This window comes from Lepeophtheirus salmonis, chromosome 8 (assembly GCF_016086655.4).
Source record: "Lepeophtheirus salmonis chromosome 8, UVic_Lsal_1.4, whole genome shotgun sequence".
Classification (NCBI taxonomy): Eukaryota; Metazoa; Arthropoda; class Copepoda; order Siphonostomatoida; family Caligidae; genus Lepeophtheirus; species Lepeophtheirus salmonis.
Window position 1 is genome coordinate 4755267 of NC_052138.2, and position 19764 is coordinate 4775030.

The 19764-nt window shown below is 32.1% G+C and overlaps 1 protein-coding gene across 1 annotated transcript in view; it reads left to right on the forward strand.

The window, feature by feature from the left end:
- Positions 1–3752: 3752 nt before the first annotated feature.
- LOC121123737 (uncharacterized) overlaps positions 3753–19764 on the forward strand; it is a 44257-nt gene continuing 28245 nt past the window's right edge. Inside the window, exon 1 of the mRNA XM_040718865.2 lies at positions 3753–3935. Coding sequence (XP_040574799.1) covers positions 3884–3935 — 52 coding nt within the window. The 5' untranslated portion in view covers positions 3753–3883. The remainder of the gene's footprint in view (positions 3936–19764) is intronic.

Consider the following 19764-nt stretch of genomic DNA (forward strand, 5'->3'; position numbering starts at 1 on the left):
TGCAGGGGATCCTTTCTACCCTGCTCAAAGGTAAAAACCACAGGGATTTAGGTCCGCGTTTTTGGCTGGCCAATAAAATGGAGGTCCAAGATCTGGTACATTTTGTACTAAGAGCTCTTCGACAATCTTGGTCCTATGAGCAGGCATGAGTCTTCCTGTAATGTATATGGCTTCCCATCCGTAGCTTCTTTCATCCACTGTATGAACATGTCCTTGAGAACGTCCTTGTAGACCTCCTTGGTCACATTCTGGTCCTTTTGGAAGAAGTGGGAGGCATAACTTATCCCTCCGTGCTGATGACCGCCAGGACCATCACTGAAGCCGGATAATTTGTTTTCATGGCTGGTTGGACCTCATCGTGGTCCGAACAGATCCATCTATCGTTTTTACGATTCTGCTTGGCGTCAATGGCGAATATTTTCTCGTCCAGAAAAAAACAACGTGCGAACCCCCTCTCTTTGCTCATTCTGTCTACCTTACTCTGCTCTGTTAGCAGATACTTTGAGGGTCTGACCCTAGATAAGAAATGCATGCCAATCCTGAGGGAATTTTTCATGATCCCTTTGCTAACGTTGTAGTCCTTGGCCATCCTAGCAATTGGTGTGTCTGTTACGTGTCAATTGATCGTTCCAAGCCAGTTATTAACCTTTTAGTTTGGATTTTATAAGATTTTGTTGAATGAGCTGATCTCTCAGTCTTTTCCTCCTTATCAAAGCCAAATTACAGCGATGTCAATCCTCAATTGTACTCCGAGTCTGACAAGGACTTATGAAAGGTTACTTCGACAATTTGAAGAATGCCTACATTAAATTAGCTGCAAGCAGTTATGAGATCAAAGAAAGAAACACAAACCCCACTCCGTATCAACCCATGACATAAATAGGAATTGCTCCGTTTTCAATCATCAATTCTACTCCAAGTCACCCAAGGACTTTACACTTATAATTCCTCGATGTTAATCCGTCATTCATGAGTAGTGATAAAAATCGTGTATATTTTGGACATGTTAAAAAAATCAAACTGAGAATCTATATGGACACCCTGACAATTTCAAGATTTTTTTGGAGAAGAGCAGCTGAGCTGTCATGACGTTTCATTAGATCAGCTACAATCAGCTATGATAAGGGAGTAGGAGGGGTAAGGAAATAAACTAGGTCATTTGCTAGGATTACTCCGATGCCGATCCCCCCCATTCAAGGACTTACAAGGAATAACTCCACAACAAATCCTCAAGGTTACTTTATGTTTTTTTTATGAGTACACACGAATGTTTAATAAGGTCTAGAATATAATTGAATGTAGGTGGAAAGGATGTTCGCTAATCAGGAGTTTAATAACTTTTACAAAAACTCAGAAAAAGAAAATTCATTCTTCAGATTACCAACTCAAAAAAACAAACAAAAACGTGTTAGCATCTACACGAATTACATCACTGATCATGAGCATACAATGTGCACACTTTGAAATACTTAGATGTTAGATTAAGAAAATAATAAAGACTGTTCAGTTTGCCAACTAGAAAAATACTTGAATATTAAAAAATGCTTAGGATTTACGACTCTACAATTAGCTCATGACATTTTTAGTAAATTTAGCAGCAAATGACTACTATATATCGTGGGCTTAAAGTTGTTTTTTTTAAATAGAAGTCATAGTAGTGTTAAAATGTCTCAACACGACACGCCGAAATAATACTATCAGCTCTATGAATATTATTAATTATTATAGAGACAATTGCTTCGTGAAGAATTACACTTAGAGCAATTGGGGGAAAAGGAGAAGCACGCCTCCATTTCTATAGCAGACAAATTGGCGTCTTCTTATTCTGAGGAAATAAAGAAGTAGTTTGGGCATTAAAATAAATATACTACGCAGTAAATTATGTGCTGTTTTTAAAATTTACCTTGATGACTCAAAAATAGTTGTGATAATATATGTATTGTACAAATACAGAGTATTTCAAGACATGTCCACTATATTTATAGCGGAACCTAACCAGTAAATATATCATGAAAAGAATATTTTCTCCTTGAGATTGTAGTTTCAAAAAAAAAAAGATTTCCTTCAAGTCTATGGATGGAAAATTCCTTTTTATTCATATACGTCATTAGTACTCCAACAACTTTTGCACTCCTTATGCATGGGCAAAATTTAGTATGGATTATATTCGTATACTTTGCCGAATTATCGTGTTTTTTGACGAATTATCTTCAATTTCTATCAAGTATTTATTCTTATTAACCATTACGGTGTGTCGTAAATTGCACTTTATGTAGCTAAAATTTATTTTTTAAATAAAATAATGAAAAATTGTTGGTTTTTATTTAGAAAAGTCCATACTGTGGCCCTTATAAGTATTTTAAATCATAAAAAGTTTCTAAACTATAATACATTTCTTAGGTATTTTAATTCATCCCACCAATTTGAGTAATAAGTTCATAATTGACTTAAATATGTCTATGAAATAAGGTCAAATCCCAAATTAAATTGGGATTTTCTCATTTCTTGAGGTTCGTTCAATATTTTTTTTATGTTGACGCATCAAATGTGATTGTTTAATCTCGTTTAGTTTTACGCAATCACTCTTCTGTTGTCAGTTTGTTTATATTTATCAGGATAAATTTTCCATTCAAATAATATGAATTACATATAGCTCTCCTTTTGAAAATAACTTGACTTTAAATGCATTTTCTTGGAAACTTATAATAGTATGTAGGTTGTTATATATATATATATATTCTACCTAAACTTTAGTTATCTGCAAACATATATATATATATATATATACCCTATTTAAAGGGTCAAAATCTCTCTATACTATATAGTTTTACAGAAAAGGAAGAAACTGCGAATTGAAAAGGAGCGCGTTCGAGGACTCCTTTTGTAGCTGTATGGACGGCTTGAGCCCGATATATCTGCTGAAAAGCAGATAATAATATTTGCAAAGTAGGACAAGAATATTATTATTAGCGAACTGACAAAGACGCCTATTATTACTCTTAGACCTTAGTGATATTGTAACTAACTCTGCTCAAACAATTAGAATTATTCACCATAATCCTCTAGTAAAAAACCCAGACCTTTCCTTCCCTTTCTTGAACATTTGGGCAACCGTGAGCAAAAAAGAAAGTTCATTTTATTATAATTTGTGTGTGATTATTAGTGTATTTTGCATCCAGAGTCGTATAAATATAATACGAGCACCTAACGGGAAACTTAATTAGTTCAACTCCAATCCCCAACTATTCAACAACAAAATCATCATGCGCCTATCATTGAGACTTCATCAAGCAGCTCTTCGTGCTGGAATATCCACCTGTGACGTTCTTCTTTCCTTAATTAAAGGATGGAGGACGATATCTGCTTTTAATGTAAAGAATTATCGGAAATCCATTCAGAATTAAAAATCACGCAACTTCATCCAGCATTTACTATCATCATAATATCATTAATCATCATTCAATCATCAAAATATACCTTACTCTATTGCGCCTGGGCATACGTCCTCTATATTTTTATACACTTTTCACTATTTATATGTTATGAATGTTCACAAAATAATGTTATATCCGTACTCTATTGTACCGTCATGAATGTAAGTTTATAATATTATAGAAATGTACAACTTATTTATACCATATTTTGCGTCTGATGGAAACATTTTCAAATTATGGCGCGCGCTTTTTATATACAATCAATGGTTGTTGTATTTTTGGCAAAAAATGATTCTTCATAACTATTCAATATTTTTACCAGTCGTTACACTTTATCCAAGCAATAAGTGACATATCCTATATTATAAATCATTATATAAAAATATATATTTATTCGTACAAATAAAGAAACGCTCGTTTAACAAAAATTAAAAGAAAATTATCTAACTATGTGGAATTATTATACTAATTGGAAAGCCATCATATTGTGGGTGAATTTGGGTAAGGATCACTTTGTTTTTAACACAGTCATGATATTCAGAAAGTTTCATTTTATGTTAACTCATAGTTACTTGCTTTTGCGAAATTCACTGATTGATTTATGGAGTTCCATGTTCATATTTGTCATGTGTATTTATGTGTACATAGAGTATATTGCAAACTATTTAAGCCATAAATTGCATCATAATGGAAGGAAACGTCATCTTGGGGATTCACCGTTCATATTTTTACTACATAAAATGACTATAAGTATTGATGAAACTTCAAGAAATGGTTTTAAGAGTATATAAAAAAAAAACTTCACATCCGCCTTGAATACTACCAATGAAAATCAGTGATATTTGAATATAATCCAAGTAATAGGCACTGAAAATCTATAAATCTGTATTATTTTTATTATTCTTTGATCGATTAGGGACGTAAAAAGTAGGATACATGGAGAAAAATATATATTTATTTCCATGCTTATAGTTAATTTTGATCTACAATATGGAAGTAAGATTCTCTAACGATGTAATCACATATTTTGAATACATTTTAGACTAAGATAATATATAATAAAACTAGGCAATAGAGAGATATATTTTTTTTAGGGTGTAAAGTTTAAATCCTTTTATTTATTGATAACATTTTGACATGATTCAATAGTTCACTATTTTCCTTCAATTTTATATTTAAAAAAAAAAAAAGGATTTCAATGTTATCAAACTTGTTTAGGCACACAAAATGGTCATCTATTCTATTTTTAGTCTCTATTGAAAATTTTTCACTTTAGGAAGGCTTTCTCGCTACATGCCTCAACGATTTACATATTGAGATTTTTGAATTCATTATTAGGGACGGCAAAAGTAAAATATTTATAAGAGACCTTATTCTTTCATTTGTAATGGTTAATTTGAACCTACACATGATGTGGAATGAAATAAGATCGTTTAACGATGTAACAACATATTTATAAGACATTTAAGAGTCTAATTGATTACAAAACTAAGCAATAGGTCCGTAGGGGAGGCCAGTAGGGCCCGTAACCCCCCACCCAAAAGAAAAGGATTTTTTGCTCTTTACTAGAAAACTAAAAATTTGAATTTTTTTTTCAATAATTTTAATTTTTTCAATTTAATTTTTTTCAAAAATATAGTTGTTGGTGAATAGCTATGGATTTTTTAATTAAAAAAATATATTTGAAATTTAATTTTTTAAATTTTTTTCCAAAAAATTTAAATTTTTGGTGAATAGCTATATCTCTATATTTTTTTTTTCCAAAAAATTTAATTTTCAGTGAATAGCTATAGATTTTTTAATTTGTTTTTTGCAAAAAATTTAATATTTAAAAAACAAATTTTTAATTTTTTTTCAAAAAATTGGATTTTCTGTGAATAACTATAGATTTTATTCATAGCGTTTTGAGTTTAAAAAAAAGAAAAACTCAAAAAACAAAGTTCAATGGTGGTTGGTATACTGTAAAACTTGTTTAGAGGGCCAAAATGCAAAGGTTTAATTTAATTTTAAAAATTTCTACTTTTTCGTCTTTACTCAAAGTTTTAACTTCAGTTTGTTTTCAATTTTTATTTTAGCTAATTCGGAAAAATTATCATATGGTATAAAAATAGCATAATTTAAAGTTTCATTGACCTACGATGTCATCTTCAAATCGCACATGTGGTTCAAAGTATTGAAGTAGACAAATGTTATTTATTTTGTCAATAAATATTAAAATACAGCACTAATCATTATTTTGCGTAAATTCCCCCTCCCCACACCAAATTAACAAATTTTTGCTTTTTAATAGAATTTTTTTTTCTTTTTTAAGTTTAATATTTCAATTTTAAATTATTTCTTCAAATTTAAAAAAAAAATAATTTATATGAATACCTAGGGATTTTTGAAAATCTTTAATTTATATGAACAACTATGGATTTTGGAAATGTTTTTCAAAAAATTTAATATTTGTAATTTTTTTCCAAAAATTTTATCTTTTGTGAACAGCTTTATGTTTTTGACACTTTTGCAAAAAATTAAAAAAAAGAAATTATTTTCCAAATTTTTTTTTTGAGTACAGCTCTTGAATTTTGAAAAAAATAACAAAAAAACTAATTTTTTGAAAATAACTACGGATTTTGAATTTTTTTTAACAAAAAATTTAATCTTTGATGAATAACTATGGATTTTTTAAACTTAAAAAAAAAAAAAATTAAATTAAATTTTTCAAATTTTTTTCCAAAAAAATGAAATTTTCGGTGAATAGCCTTACATTTTTTTTTTTTTTTTCAAAAAATTAAATTTTTGGTGAATAGCTATAGATTTTTGTTAATAAGGTTTTTGAATTTTTTGAAAAAAAACAACCCCCCCCAAACAAAAAACAAAACAATAATAATAATCCTGTGGACGCCCCTGTAGAGGGATATATTTTTGAGTAAGGTAAGGTTTAGGTCCTCTTATTTGTCGGACACATTTTGATAGCATCAAACGATTTTTTCAAATTATTTTCCTATATATATATAATTTTGCGGACGCCACTGAATTTAGATATCCAATAGTTCACTATTTTCCTTAATATTCATGAAAAAAGGAGTTTCATTGTCGTAAAACTTGATAGTGGTGGCCCTTCAAAAAAGCAAACATCAACCATGATGACATCATGGTGTAAAAACGCTCTATTGCAATTATTAATATTCATCTCTGGCTCTTCCTCCTAATCCCCCTTATCAAGTTCGAATCATCTCTCTTTTTTAATATATATTCGTTACAATCATTTCTACTACTATTCACATCGCACAATGACAGAAAGATTTGTATGAAAAGTCTTATCTCACAAAACCACATACAACTACAATTAACAGGATCATGGAAACAAAAGTTTTAGTTATCTATGTACCTAGTCCTTTAGAGTCAACTGATTCATGTACTATTAATTCATGATTTGTTTACGAAGCTTTCCGTAGTTTACTTAGATATTTTTCAATTCCATTAAACGTAGGTAAACCAATTTGAGGGGATAGGCTTGAGTAATTTTATCTACTTTAATGTATATATTTGTCTTTATACAGCATAAAGAACTGGGATTATTTTTCTCAAAATCATCATTTTGTGACAAAATAAAATTAATTATATTTAGGTATATTTTTTTACTTCCTAGAATAATTTGATGGTTGGTTTTTGCTTTTTAATTACACATCAATACTGACAATAAAAATACAATAGTTTTGACAATCAACCACATCAAAATTATATGTTTGTGCAATCCTAGAAACAGTAGAACCCCGGAACCAGTGTTAACTTTGTTCGCTATTTTCAGTTTCGTCTTGTCTTGTCTTTTTTAGTCTTCCTCATCATTCCGTCAGCTACTGTCTTTGTTCGAGTTTCGTCTGCGTCATAATTTTTGTCTTCGTCAGACATCGTCATTGTTTCGTCATAGATATCTTTTATTTCGTCTCGCCTCTCAGAGTTTCGTCATCGTCAAAGTTTCGTCTTGGTCATGATGTTTGTTTTTTGTCTTGGTCAAAGTTTCGTTTTCCTCAGAATTTCGTCTTTGTCAGTGTTTCTTCTGCATTGGAAACAATTTTTCTAATTTCATTTCTATTTTCTTAGTAATGAATAATTCTAGAAAAATAGGGTTTGAAAGTACAAAAAAATATGTCAGTATGGCCCGGAGTAGGTTCATAACCCACCACCAAATCATTATACATAATTGGTAAAGGAAACCTTATTCGAGACTCAATTTACTTTTTCTGCCCACAATTTGTGCAATACACCAGTAGAGCAGCTAGTGGGCAACATAACCCAACGCCAATTCACAGTTTTTTATGACCTCTAGAGTGTAGCTATTTTTTTTTTCATTTGACTTCATTCTAGGTTTACAAAGGCGGTCAGTATCCAGAATGGGAGACTCAGGATTAGAAACGTTTAAGAGCCATAATTATAAATTGCAATATATACATTAGTTGAAGTGAAAAAGTAAAATATTCAAAAGTGGTTAAATTTTAGTCCCTTGTGAATCATTCATAAATCTGTGAGAAAAAATATCGAAAAGCAAGCTTGAATTTGAGTATGATTTCATTTCGAGGGATAAGAGCCAAATTGTTCTAACTCCAAAAACAAGAATATAAGTATTATTTACTATATGCCATCATAAAATTATAATATTTAATATTCATACTTAAAAACAGAGAAATTCAGACTCTCTTAAATCATATAAAGGTTCGAGACTATAGTTAAAAATATTGGGTATATCAATTCATACTACAAGTTTGAAGATAAAGGCCATAATTGGACGAAATATTATCCAAGAAATATTGAGAAGTATGTATTAGGTAATGTAAAAAGAAACTCGTTATTTTTAATGGATTAGTCAATCCATTTTCCCCCATTAATGTTTATATCCTTGACAATCAAAACATTTCTTGCATGACGGTCGGACTTGAGGATTTCCATTATTTTATCCACATCGACAATTAGCCTGACATAGAGTAGTGCATCTTTGACCTCAAAATTACCGGAACATAATCGACAAAACCAAAATACCACGTGACTAGCTGTTATAGTATCAGGACCATACACATTATACACATTTTTAGCCGCCTGGCTTGCATTTTCCCCTTCTTCGAGGAAAAACTGAAAAATATTACGTATTTTTACTATCCTGGTGTCCAACTTTGACGCCCGCTCAAAAAAAATCTGAGTCAAACCATCACAAAATTGTCTAAGAAGTTTTGAATATGAAATCTTATCTCTTTACCGCCATCTAGCGTAAGCCGATGGCAACTATACAAAGCAAGATACACATTACTCAAGCCATCTACTGTAAAAATATTGGCATTAAAAACATATGGGCTTCACGTATAGATGGTGCTTTTTTTTATATTCACCTCAGTTTCAGTTAGTAACTATCTTCAAGAGGCAGCTGTCAAAATATGATGATAATCTGTTATTTAGTTTCTGAGTTATTGTGCTATGTGTGACGGTACTTTTGTTATTTCCAAACAATGGATCAAAAACAATTTCATGTTTTAATTCTATACTGCTTCTTGACAAAATGCTGTTCAATCTAAGCAAAGCCTTCAAAAGAGTTTATGAGGACTCTGTTCCATAAGGTAAATTATATTAATAATTTAAAAAAAAACAATTTTGAACGAAAAAAAAGGTGTTTTCTTTGTTAAGCCCGGGAATTCTCAGGTTCATGTGCTACACATATTAAAAAGCAAAAATAAACAATGGGATTTCCTCCCTTTCTTGGTTTTTTTCCTAGATTGTTTTTATCTTGATGCACCACATATCAATACAATTCAAACTGTTTTTGTATATTTATATTTTTATCTCACTTGAATAAAAGTTTGAATACTTCATTTGGAAAGTTTAAAAGTGAACGAAAGTTGACGAATTGAGTCAGTCGAGCATAAATACTAGGGTCGACATTTTTATATGAAACTACCTATAGGTGTACTATTATATTTATTAAAAATATTTTCTCCGTAAGGAGAAACGTCATGCTTAGTACTGAGAAGATGATTTTTCTAATACGTCATCTATTACACATTTAAATAAGTAAATAAAGGACTTTCAGAGAAGGTATTCTTTCATTTTCTAAATTAAAAAATCACAGTGGATGAGCGTTGTTTAATTCCCTTCCGAGAGTGTCGCCGTGTTGCGGGGAAATAATACAACTCCAAGAAGGATAATAACCAAGTATAACTCAAGACTCTTAGCCGTTATCCGTACTACCAACTCCGCCTTGGGAAAGAATGGATTGCATCTGGTGTCATGATAGTATAACAATTTCTAGGAGACCTTCAATATCTCATCCACGGTTTATTTCTTCCCAATGTGGTGATCGTAGAACGGATAAAATATATGAATCTCGAGATTTGTTTTCACAGCTCATGAGGGTGGGTTATCTTTGTAGTCAGGGGTGTCACCTGGATTATATATATATATATATATTTTTTTTTTTTTTTTTTGGGGGCTTAGTTTTTGGATTTTTTTTCCTAAAAGTAATTTTTTTTTAAATAAATCAAAAATTCATAGCTATTTACAACAGAAATATTTTTTTGGAAAACAATTTCAAAAAGTAATTTTTTTGGGAAAAAAATTAAAAACCCCAAAAAATTAAATTTTTTTCAAAAAAAAAAAAAAGAAATTAAATTTGAAATAGAAAATTTTTTGGAAACAAAATTCTAAAATTCAAAGTTATTTACAAAACATATAATTTTTAGGAAAAAAAAATCCCAATTTTCCATTTTTTTGCTCTGCTGCATAATTTGCCCGAATGTCGAAAAAAATTCTTGTAAAAACCCCTAAATTTAGGGTGAGTTAGGTACAGCACCTCCAGCCTACCCTGTGCATGCCCCAGCTAATTTCTTTTTATATTTTATAATGGGGTGGTTGTTTACATATTTGTTTATTTCTAAATTGAATACTGTCACGGGACCTTGCGGATAAAATATGTTTTTTAGTTTGCTCAACCCTATTATCATAATCACAAAGCGGGAAACCTGCACCCTCAAGCAATCTATACTTATATTCGTTCAGGCTACAGAAAGTCACACCACGTTGAAGTGGCTGGTATGAGCGGGTGAGATATGCTCGTCCGGCTACAACTTGCTCCATCCAGGGTTGGCAAACGTCCCTCATGACCTCGAAGTGGACCTCCTTTGTGACGTTTTGGCCCTTGGCAAAGAAGTGAGCGGGCAAACCCTGGCTGGAGCAGGTTGCAGCCGGAAGACCATATCTCTATCAGTACGACAGCGCACACACTCATACCAGCCATCTGGTACAAAATTGGCTTTCATACAATTTAGAGATGTTCTGGTCTAAGGAAATTTGGCCCCCTAGCTCCCGGGACTGCAATCCTTTGGTTTATTTCGTGGGTGGCGTCTTAAAGAGGGAGTCCAACAAGCGTACTCATATCAATTTTCTCTGAGAGCCTCCATTATTTAGACTGTGAACATTATGAATAAAGATCATCTGATCAAGGCGTGCAGCAGGATCCACGCCAGGTTGGAGGCTGTGATTGAGGCTGAGGATGGTTGGATTGAATGATTAGGTTCAAGGAGGGTCCCTACGTTTTGTATATAAATGGATGATTTGTAAATATTTCTATTAATTTAAGAAATAAAAAGGTTGATGTCCTGATCTAACAAATTCTTAATTGTAAAACCGCACCCTGTATATATTTTTTCATTTTTCATCTCCTATTATGGACCTTAAGAGGCTTGGAGATTGAGGAGAATATGAGTAGTGATATAAATCCCTGAAGAATGATTTTTCTTTTCCTTAAGATAGATGACAGCATCATCTTTAGAGATATAAATCGTGTATATTTTTTATTTGACCCTTTTTTTTTTTAAATTTTGTAATATGAAGAATAACTTTTTTTCCTACTACATTCAATTATATTCACAACCTGATGGAATATTCTTTTGTGCTCATAAAAGACGGAGAATAACTTTGAGGATTCGTTTTGGAGTTATTATTGTAAGACATTGTGTACTCATAGTAGAATTGAGGATTGGCGAGGGAGTAATTATCACCAATATCCTTATTTAATCCTTCTCTCTCGGCCCAGCTGTTTGTAGCTGATCTTATGAAACGCCATAACAGTGAAGCTGCTTCACTCCAAAACATTCTTCAAATTGCATGTTGATTATCGGTTCCTTTTTTTTAACATGCCCAAAATACACACGATTTTCATCTAGTCATCTTATCATTTTTTGGTTACGTAAGCAATTTTTTCTTCCGTGACGCAAAATTCAGTTTTTGAATTCAAGGAAGTTGCGTAGTTATTTATAGAGCAATTAAATATGATTTAAGGGACACATTTAAATTCATATGACATTGATGTAGATCGATCTCCACAATTTAGAAATACAACTGACATCATCAACAATTCATATATAGAATCCAACTATACTATTTTTAAAGGAGACAGATTCACTCCGAGTTTTTTTTTAAACTGATCCTTACCATATTTTTTTGTGAGACCGATACATACCATATTTTTATTTCAAACCGGTCCAGACCAAACTTCTTTTAAAGACTGAATTAGTTTTCAAACAGCTCTATAATATTTTTTCAGTCTCACTATATTTATTATTTTAATACCAGTGAATTTGTGTTGTAGATCAACTTACTCGGAACCAAAGCATTGCACAATTAAGACTTTTGAGATATCTATAACATGAAAAAACAACACTTTAGTCATTAGTAGGGATGAAACAGTTAGTTTCGTGACTCAGTCCGACACCATTTTTTTCAGTTGTTTAAAAAGGTATTTTTTCTAAACCGATTTGGACTCATATCCCAGTCCAGACTGTGATTTTGGACTGTATGTAGACGGAAATTTAATCGTTTTCAAATCGTGTATCGACTTGAAAAGGGTCTCTATTTATGGACCGATTTTCTCATCTATTCCAATTTATGAGTGGTACAAATGTTATTTATGCAACACATTCAACTTCAATGTACGTCGATGTTTACAATTTAAAAAAAACACATGAGGTTATTCGTCTATAATATTAGTCTAGACCAGAGATGTCCAACCTTTTAATATAATAGACCGCATTGCCACTTGAAATATTTTAATGGGCCACAGAACCTATTCAATTGAATTTCATGAAAAATGGCCTCTATTAAGTACATATTTATTCGAAATTGAGGAGGAAATATATAAAAAAAGGTCAAATCTAATTTTTCAAGGACAATCTGGAAGGCGGGGGGGGGGCTTGGTTTTTGCTCCACTGCCTAATTTGATCGAATGAACTAATTTTTTAGAAAAAAATCCTGATTTTTTTCCCTCTGCTTTCTAATTAAATTTTCCCCCTCTCCAAAAATTCCTCAGGAAATATTTTTCAATGTTTGACCGTATCATGCACGTTCTACACGCTTTGATGATATTGTCACAATTTTACTATATAAAAACTACTTGAAGTGAGAATGAGTAGTAGGACGCAGTTAAACATTTAGTGGGCCTCTTCTACCCGCAGGCCACGGGTTGTACATCCCTGGTCTAGACCGAATTTCAAATGAAAACGATCCAGACAGATTTTATCATCATACAGGTAGGGACTAATCTTCGTCTTTTTTTTACTTTTTTTTAAGGTCCAATAAACATACTTTTATTTATAATTCTGACAAAAAACAAACCTTCTAACTTAATATAATTGAATCCCTACATATATCTGACAATGGTAACAGAAAAAAAAAACAATAATAGGAAAAACCACATTAAAAATCACAGATTTTTATTTTTTAATACAAACGCCTAAAAAGTCCGAATTAGTCATTAATTGTCGTAGAAATTTGCTAAAACGTCGAGTTCTTTATATTTTTTAATGGGCTGAATTATTTTGGTTCATTAAAAATCATAAGGTTTCATAGCAGTAAAGGATTTTCAGACCGAAACCCAAGATTACTAACTTCACTGTTCACTGATTTTGAATCCTCTTTTTTTTTTTTTTTTTTTTGCTTAATTCTTTTTGGATGAAGAAAGGTTGCGAGGTACAAAAAGTGTAACGACGTGCTCTAAAAGTTTCTTGGGAATGTGTCCATGATATATTTCTATATAATTATTTACCTATAAACAAAGGCAAATAGCAAATGACTCAATCCTTTTCCCATTATGCCTCTGTTTCATGTCAAAAGTACTGGTGATGGAATAAACTATTTTTAAATAAATAAAAAGAAAAGACCTATCACTATATTTTTGGAGCCAATGGTGAAAAAGAAACACACGAGACTCTAATGTATAATTAGAAACCAAAACCAATTGAGCGTATATTTTGTATTTCACTTTCATCCAACAATAAAAATGTTACAATGTAATAATTATTACATTATATGAATTCCCTTCCTGGATAGCTAGCTTGTACAGGGTGTGCAAGCTATATATACCTCCTCTTTGGATCTATCTTTTAGGAAAAAGCGGGCACTTAGATTGCTGAGTTGTTGTTTTTTTTTGTTAAATAGCTTGTTCAAACTTTCATCAGTTGAAAAAAATTGAATCCATTGACGAATTTGTTATTTCAAATATTTGCAAAAGGCACAGAGGATACCCTGGAATTCGCCCTGGGAGACACAACAAAACGATTTCTAGAGACCGAGGGGAAGCTCTGAATCGACATGGTTGCCAATGGGAGTCCCTAAATGTGGCAACAAGACTCGGATCCCCGCCACATCTTGAAAAAAAAGAACCTCAAATGGCTTCAAGGCCATTTTGACAACTTCATTTCGCCATACTTTTGGTCTCCAAACTCGCCAGATCTGAATCTGTTGGATTTTTTTTTGTATGTAGGGTTTGATCGAACGACAACCCAACGGAACCCCTTTGCAACAGCAAAAACGAACTTATAAATCGGAGCAAGAAGGAATTATAGTATTTGCAAAGGAAACAAGTGGCGAGGGTATTCTCGAGCTTTCAGCCTCGTTTAAAGACTTCAATCGAGGAAGGAAGGGATTTTTATTGAATAAAATTAATCAGAATCCATCCAGCTTTTAGAATCCGATTTTTTTAAATCTAAGTTGGGGAGAAAGTAGCGTTAAAAAAAAATACTTTTTTTGGCAGAGATAGACTGCACATAGAGTAAAAAAGACATTGACGAAAGCATTTCATAAATACCATAAACAAATGCCTTGACATTAATTGGAAATAGGCTGTGTTGGATGAGTCCTAGGACTGCATTCCTAATCCGTCTTTTTTTTCCCCTTTGAGTATTTTTTGTAATCGGTCAGTCTTTTTCACCATTCATATGTCCTGAGCAACGTTATTAGAAAAAGTTAAGCAACAAGAAAATCGTAGAGCAAGCACAACAAATTTGTTAAGTAACTCTTTTTTTATAACGCCATTGCCTCATTTGTTTTGGTAAATGTAATACATTGCCTGTAAAAAAATGTAGTTGTCACGGGCAATGTAGAAAATCGGGCATTTGGCAAATTGCCTAGTAAAATGTATGTAAAATGCCCGCTCTATTGGGCAATTTAAAAAATGCAGTGGGGCATAGCATGATCTAAAAAACCACCACAAAATGTTACCCTACTGACAGCCCGTCCTGATGATCCTAAATACTAGTGGTGGAAAGCATCAGCAGGGCGTCAAAGTATAATGCAGATATTTGCTGCGTAATGCAGAGCCATCGAAGGACCGTTATAAAATCACACATGAGCCATAGGTCGTAGCCTTACATCCAAAAAGAAATATTTAAAAAGTCCCAAAATCATTTTTTGGTACCCAATTATTCCCAAATATGGATTTAATCCTGAATAATTGGTGATAAATGTTGAGAGCAACTTAAAAATAGTTTATTCGAATTAAACCAATCCACGTGATTACTTTTATTGTATCCCAGAGAAGAAAAAAAGAGGCTCAAAATCAGTTGGTATTTTACTAACTCTCAGCCGATTCTTATCGACTATGAGACCATTATTATTAGACTTAGGATTTGTGAGCGATCGCTCAATCACTCAATAACTGCTCACTTTGACCTTTTTTGAAAAAAAAATGTTCATTTTACCATTTTTTTGCCAAAATTTCTCATTTTTCTAAACTGGGATGAAATAAATAGAGGAAATTCGGGTTCTAGTCAGATTACAGAACAGCTTTTGATGATATTTTGAGGAAAAATATACTTGTTTAAACCCTACTTCAATAGGCTCTCTTTTTGGTTGTAAAATATGTATATGATGAAATCAGGATTACGATTACGTTATCGTATAGGCGAGGGAGCCAGATTCCGAGAATAGTCCATTGGAGGAAGGAAAAATTTGGCCCAAAATTGACTGTTGAATAACCCCCATTGAATCTTGCAACAAATGAGAAATACATTTGCACTAAATTGATCTTCCATTTATGCAAAAGGTTGGACGTAATATCAGTTGTGGTGAAAATGAAATGCCTCCATCAAAAAATACTCCTAACGATCTAGCCAACTTCTAATTTCCTACTTAATTGAACGTCTTTTCGTATGTTTAAAACTACCAATACTGATCGAAGGCAAAAATTATGGGAAGAAAATCTTTTTTAAATATTGATCTGTCGATTTAGTATAGTACAATCTATGAATAAATTATGATTAATATAAAACAACACTAATTACGTAAAATTATTTTTATAAAACTGTATTTTTCTTTAAATATAAATCTCTCAATTTTGATATTTTGGTTCGTCATTTTTTCAAATTTTAGCGCCTATTTTTTTCTCATTTTGTAGAAAAAAATCAATCAAAGCCTACTGATTATGAAGAAAAAAAACATCGAGAGCTGACAAAAATATGCTCTGTATTTTTTTCTAAGTTCGGAACAATGATAAGGGGAATGGTCACCTGACATCGAAATACAGTACAATTTTAAAGTTAATATCGTGATCTATCTATCTACATATGGAGTTATTATATATATCCACCTTGTTGTCGTTGTAGTCAAAATGTCTTCATGCGACAATAAATGGATATACGCTTCAATTACCTATGTACAAGAATATATAGGAATAGTAAATTAACAACGGACACCTGTTGAAGTAATTCATTTTTAGATTAATGTACACGGATATATGTTGTCTACAAATATAATTTATATGATCCTATACCAAATCATTTTCAGGGATATTATGGTAATCTCTAAATATTGCGGTGGTTCCAAAAGACTTTTTGATTTTTGTTTCCTCACTGATTTATTCTAATCGAATGTGGTTCAAATAACAACTATATCATAAGTAAGCAATAATATAACAAAGCACTGATTTCATTCCATTCCTGTTTATGCTTGAGTTTCAACAAAGAATATTATTATAAATACATTTATGGAGTGCATCAGCATAAAAACAATCATGAAAAGTAGATAATCCCTCTTCATTTTTTAGAACATAGGATTGTCCATCGATCCCAATACTTAATTGTTATATTTGAGTCAATTAAAGGCTTATTACTCATATTTGCGGTATGAGTGAATACGAAATGGTCCATTAAAATCTAAACACTTTTAATTTTAGCCTTCAACAAGATATAAATTATTAATTAACAATAGGATTTCAACACATTAATAATATAAAAGGATGTATATCTGAGCTCTCTTAATCATTAATGTAGCCACCCTTAGCGGCAATGATGGCTTCCAGGCAATGGCGGAAGGCTTTGACACCCGTTGTGGATGTAGTCCTCTTTTATGGTGTCCCAGTGCTGGCTGACAGTGGCTTTGAGGGCCTAGGTGTTTGGATGACAGTCATTGCAGGCCTTCCTATCGAATAGCACCCAAAAAGAGGAGCCGAGGGGGGTTAGCAACAGGCCTGTAGGGGGCCAATAGTGTCAAATAAAAGTTCAAAAGAGTCTTGCAACGGAAGAGATGGGTTTCTTTCATTGCTGGTATCAAAAGTGGCCTCTCCCCACATCACAAAGCTCTTTCCACCCACTTTTTTGATAGCTCTCTGGACAGTTACGTGTGAAACATCGAGATCTCTTGCATAGGCCCTCATGGACTTGAGGGAATTAGCCTGAGCCGTTTTTCTTGAACTCTTCCAGGTCCAGTTAGGCCATTTTGACAAAGCCCTTCTTCCTCTCTAACAATTCGGACTTGCTAACGGCGTAGACATTGGTCCTGAAGATGCCCAACTCCTTGGAGTGCAGGAATGGAAATTCGTCGAAAGCTAGAGGGCTCAGATTTGTTTTGTTTAGTAACTAATTGTTTATGCGGACGTCATAAATGTATGACCCTTAAGGGAAAATAATGTAGTGACGTCTTCTGACGTATCATAAAAAGCGACATCTTGCGAGGGGAAATGAAACAATGTCATGCTGTTACCTCGCTTATACAAAAATACTTTGCATTTTTTGTGATCATCTGTTGATTTTTCGGTTTCTTCTCTCCTAATCAGGGTGCTGAACTTTGATTGGTTGAATTAAAATTCGCTCTTCTAAAACTCTAACCATAGTAGTGAAGAATTTGTATAATTGTATTACCGTGTTGATAATTTTTGGGGCACCGCACACCCTCCACCCCAATGATGAAATCCAGCTACCCCCCTGGTACACAGTTTAATATTACTATTAATATTATTTTTCAAAAAATATAAAGAGAAAACGAGTAACTCAAGCAGCTTATACTAGACACGGCGTAACTTCCCTAAACCAACAAGGCAGGGGCGTCCACAGGGGGTGGGCTGGAGGGTCTGTAATCCATTTCCAAATGAAGGTATTTTTGTAAAATTATCGCTCTAGAAGAAAAAAATTTAATAAGAAAATTATATAAGCAAATATTTTATTTTTTTTTTCCAAAAAATTCCAAAAAACCAAGCCCCACCCCTTTAAAAAAATATAATCCTACGGGCGCCCCTGAAATATATACTGGGTTTTGTTGCCAGCTGTTGCTATTTTTGCTTCTTTTCTACTAATCAATGCTCTGAACGTTGATTGATTAAAACAGAATCAGCCCTTCTTTTAAGCTGAGGACAATTATCTATAGTTTTGAAGAATTGTCTAACTATCAAATGGTTTTGGATCATTTTTCCTGTTTCTTTTTGTATGAAAGGTTGTGTAATAAAATACGCTAATAATGTGATTTATCAAATGACATTATATATATTTTTTTAAAGCAGGTTACATCATATTTCTAGAATTAATTTTTTTTAGAAATGACCGTCAAGCCTTTGTTGAATAAATTGAGCATATTTCATGTTATGACTGATAAATCTTCTCAAGCTAACAGGCGCGTTTCTATTCATTGTTTTTTTTAACTTTGAGCAGGTTATGCTTTAACATTACTCAACTATATTGAGCTGTCTTATTATTGGCCAAATTTGCAGAAAGTTATTACCTATCGAATTTTCTTTTTAAATTACTACTTTTTCACGTGTGTGCGTCATTTTGGGATTACGTGACAATTAGATCCCTCATAGGTATATGTAATATTGTACACAAGAAAATATACAGAAGGCTTCTTTCATGTTAAGAGGTTATCAAATTATGAAAAGTGATTGTTTCATTTTTGTTTACAGGTAATTTATCCATATTTTAATTTTTGCTCTTTAGGCCTCTTTAATGTAAAATTAATGGCAAACCACATTGAGAAAAAAACAACTATAAAGACACAAATTACAAAGCCATTATACCAATTGGCACGACTCATGTGATTTTTTTCTTTCTATAACCTATTAAGAACTTATTTATGGATATAATAGACCGTTTTCACTGACGTAATAAACTGCATCATAATTGAATTTTGGGGGTTCATATTTAATATTAGTTCTACATAAAATAAATATATTTTCAATCAATCTTGATGAAATCGTAATAGTATCCTATGAAAATAAGATTGTAGAATGATGTATAAATTAGAAAAGTTTTATTATTTTTCATTGTCAATACACCGACATTCGGCATTTTAATACTCGGTGATTTTTTCATTTTTTTGTTCCTCTTTAAATAAATTTTAATTGAGATGTTGTGGATGTATGTCTTATTTTATAATTGGGGATGATTAGTTAATTATATAATTAGTAAGGGGTAATTCTTCCAAAACTCTTAAAAATCTTGTTACTTACTGACTAAATTCAGATTCAAATAGGTAATTTGGACATATTTCACCAACGTAAAATTTTTCTATGATACCGGATGATTCAATGACAACAATTTAATATCATTAGCATCATTATCTGGGAAGCTATTTACGTTCAAAGAGTTTTGCTAATTTGAAATATTGAAAATGAATTGAAAAAATGGTTTTTGTACATTAGAAATTGAAGGAATTAACTGATTTTCATAAATTGCACAACTAAAAACTCAGAAGGTTTATTCCAATTAGTGTGATTTTATAACGTTTATTGTCAAACCATATTATCGCAATGTTTACTTTC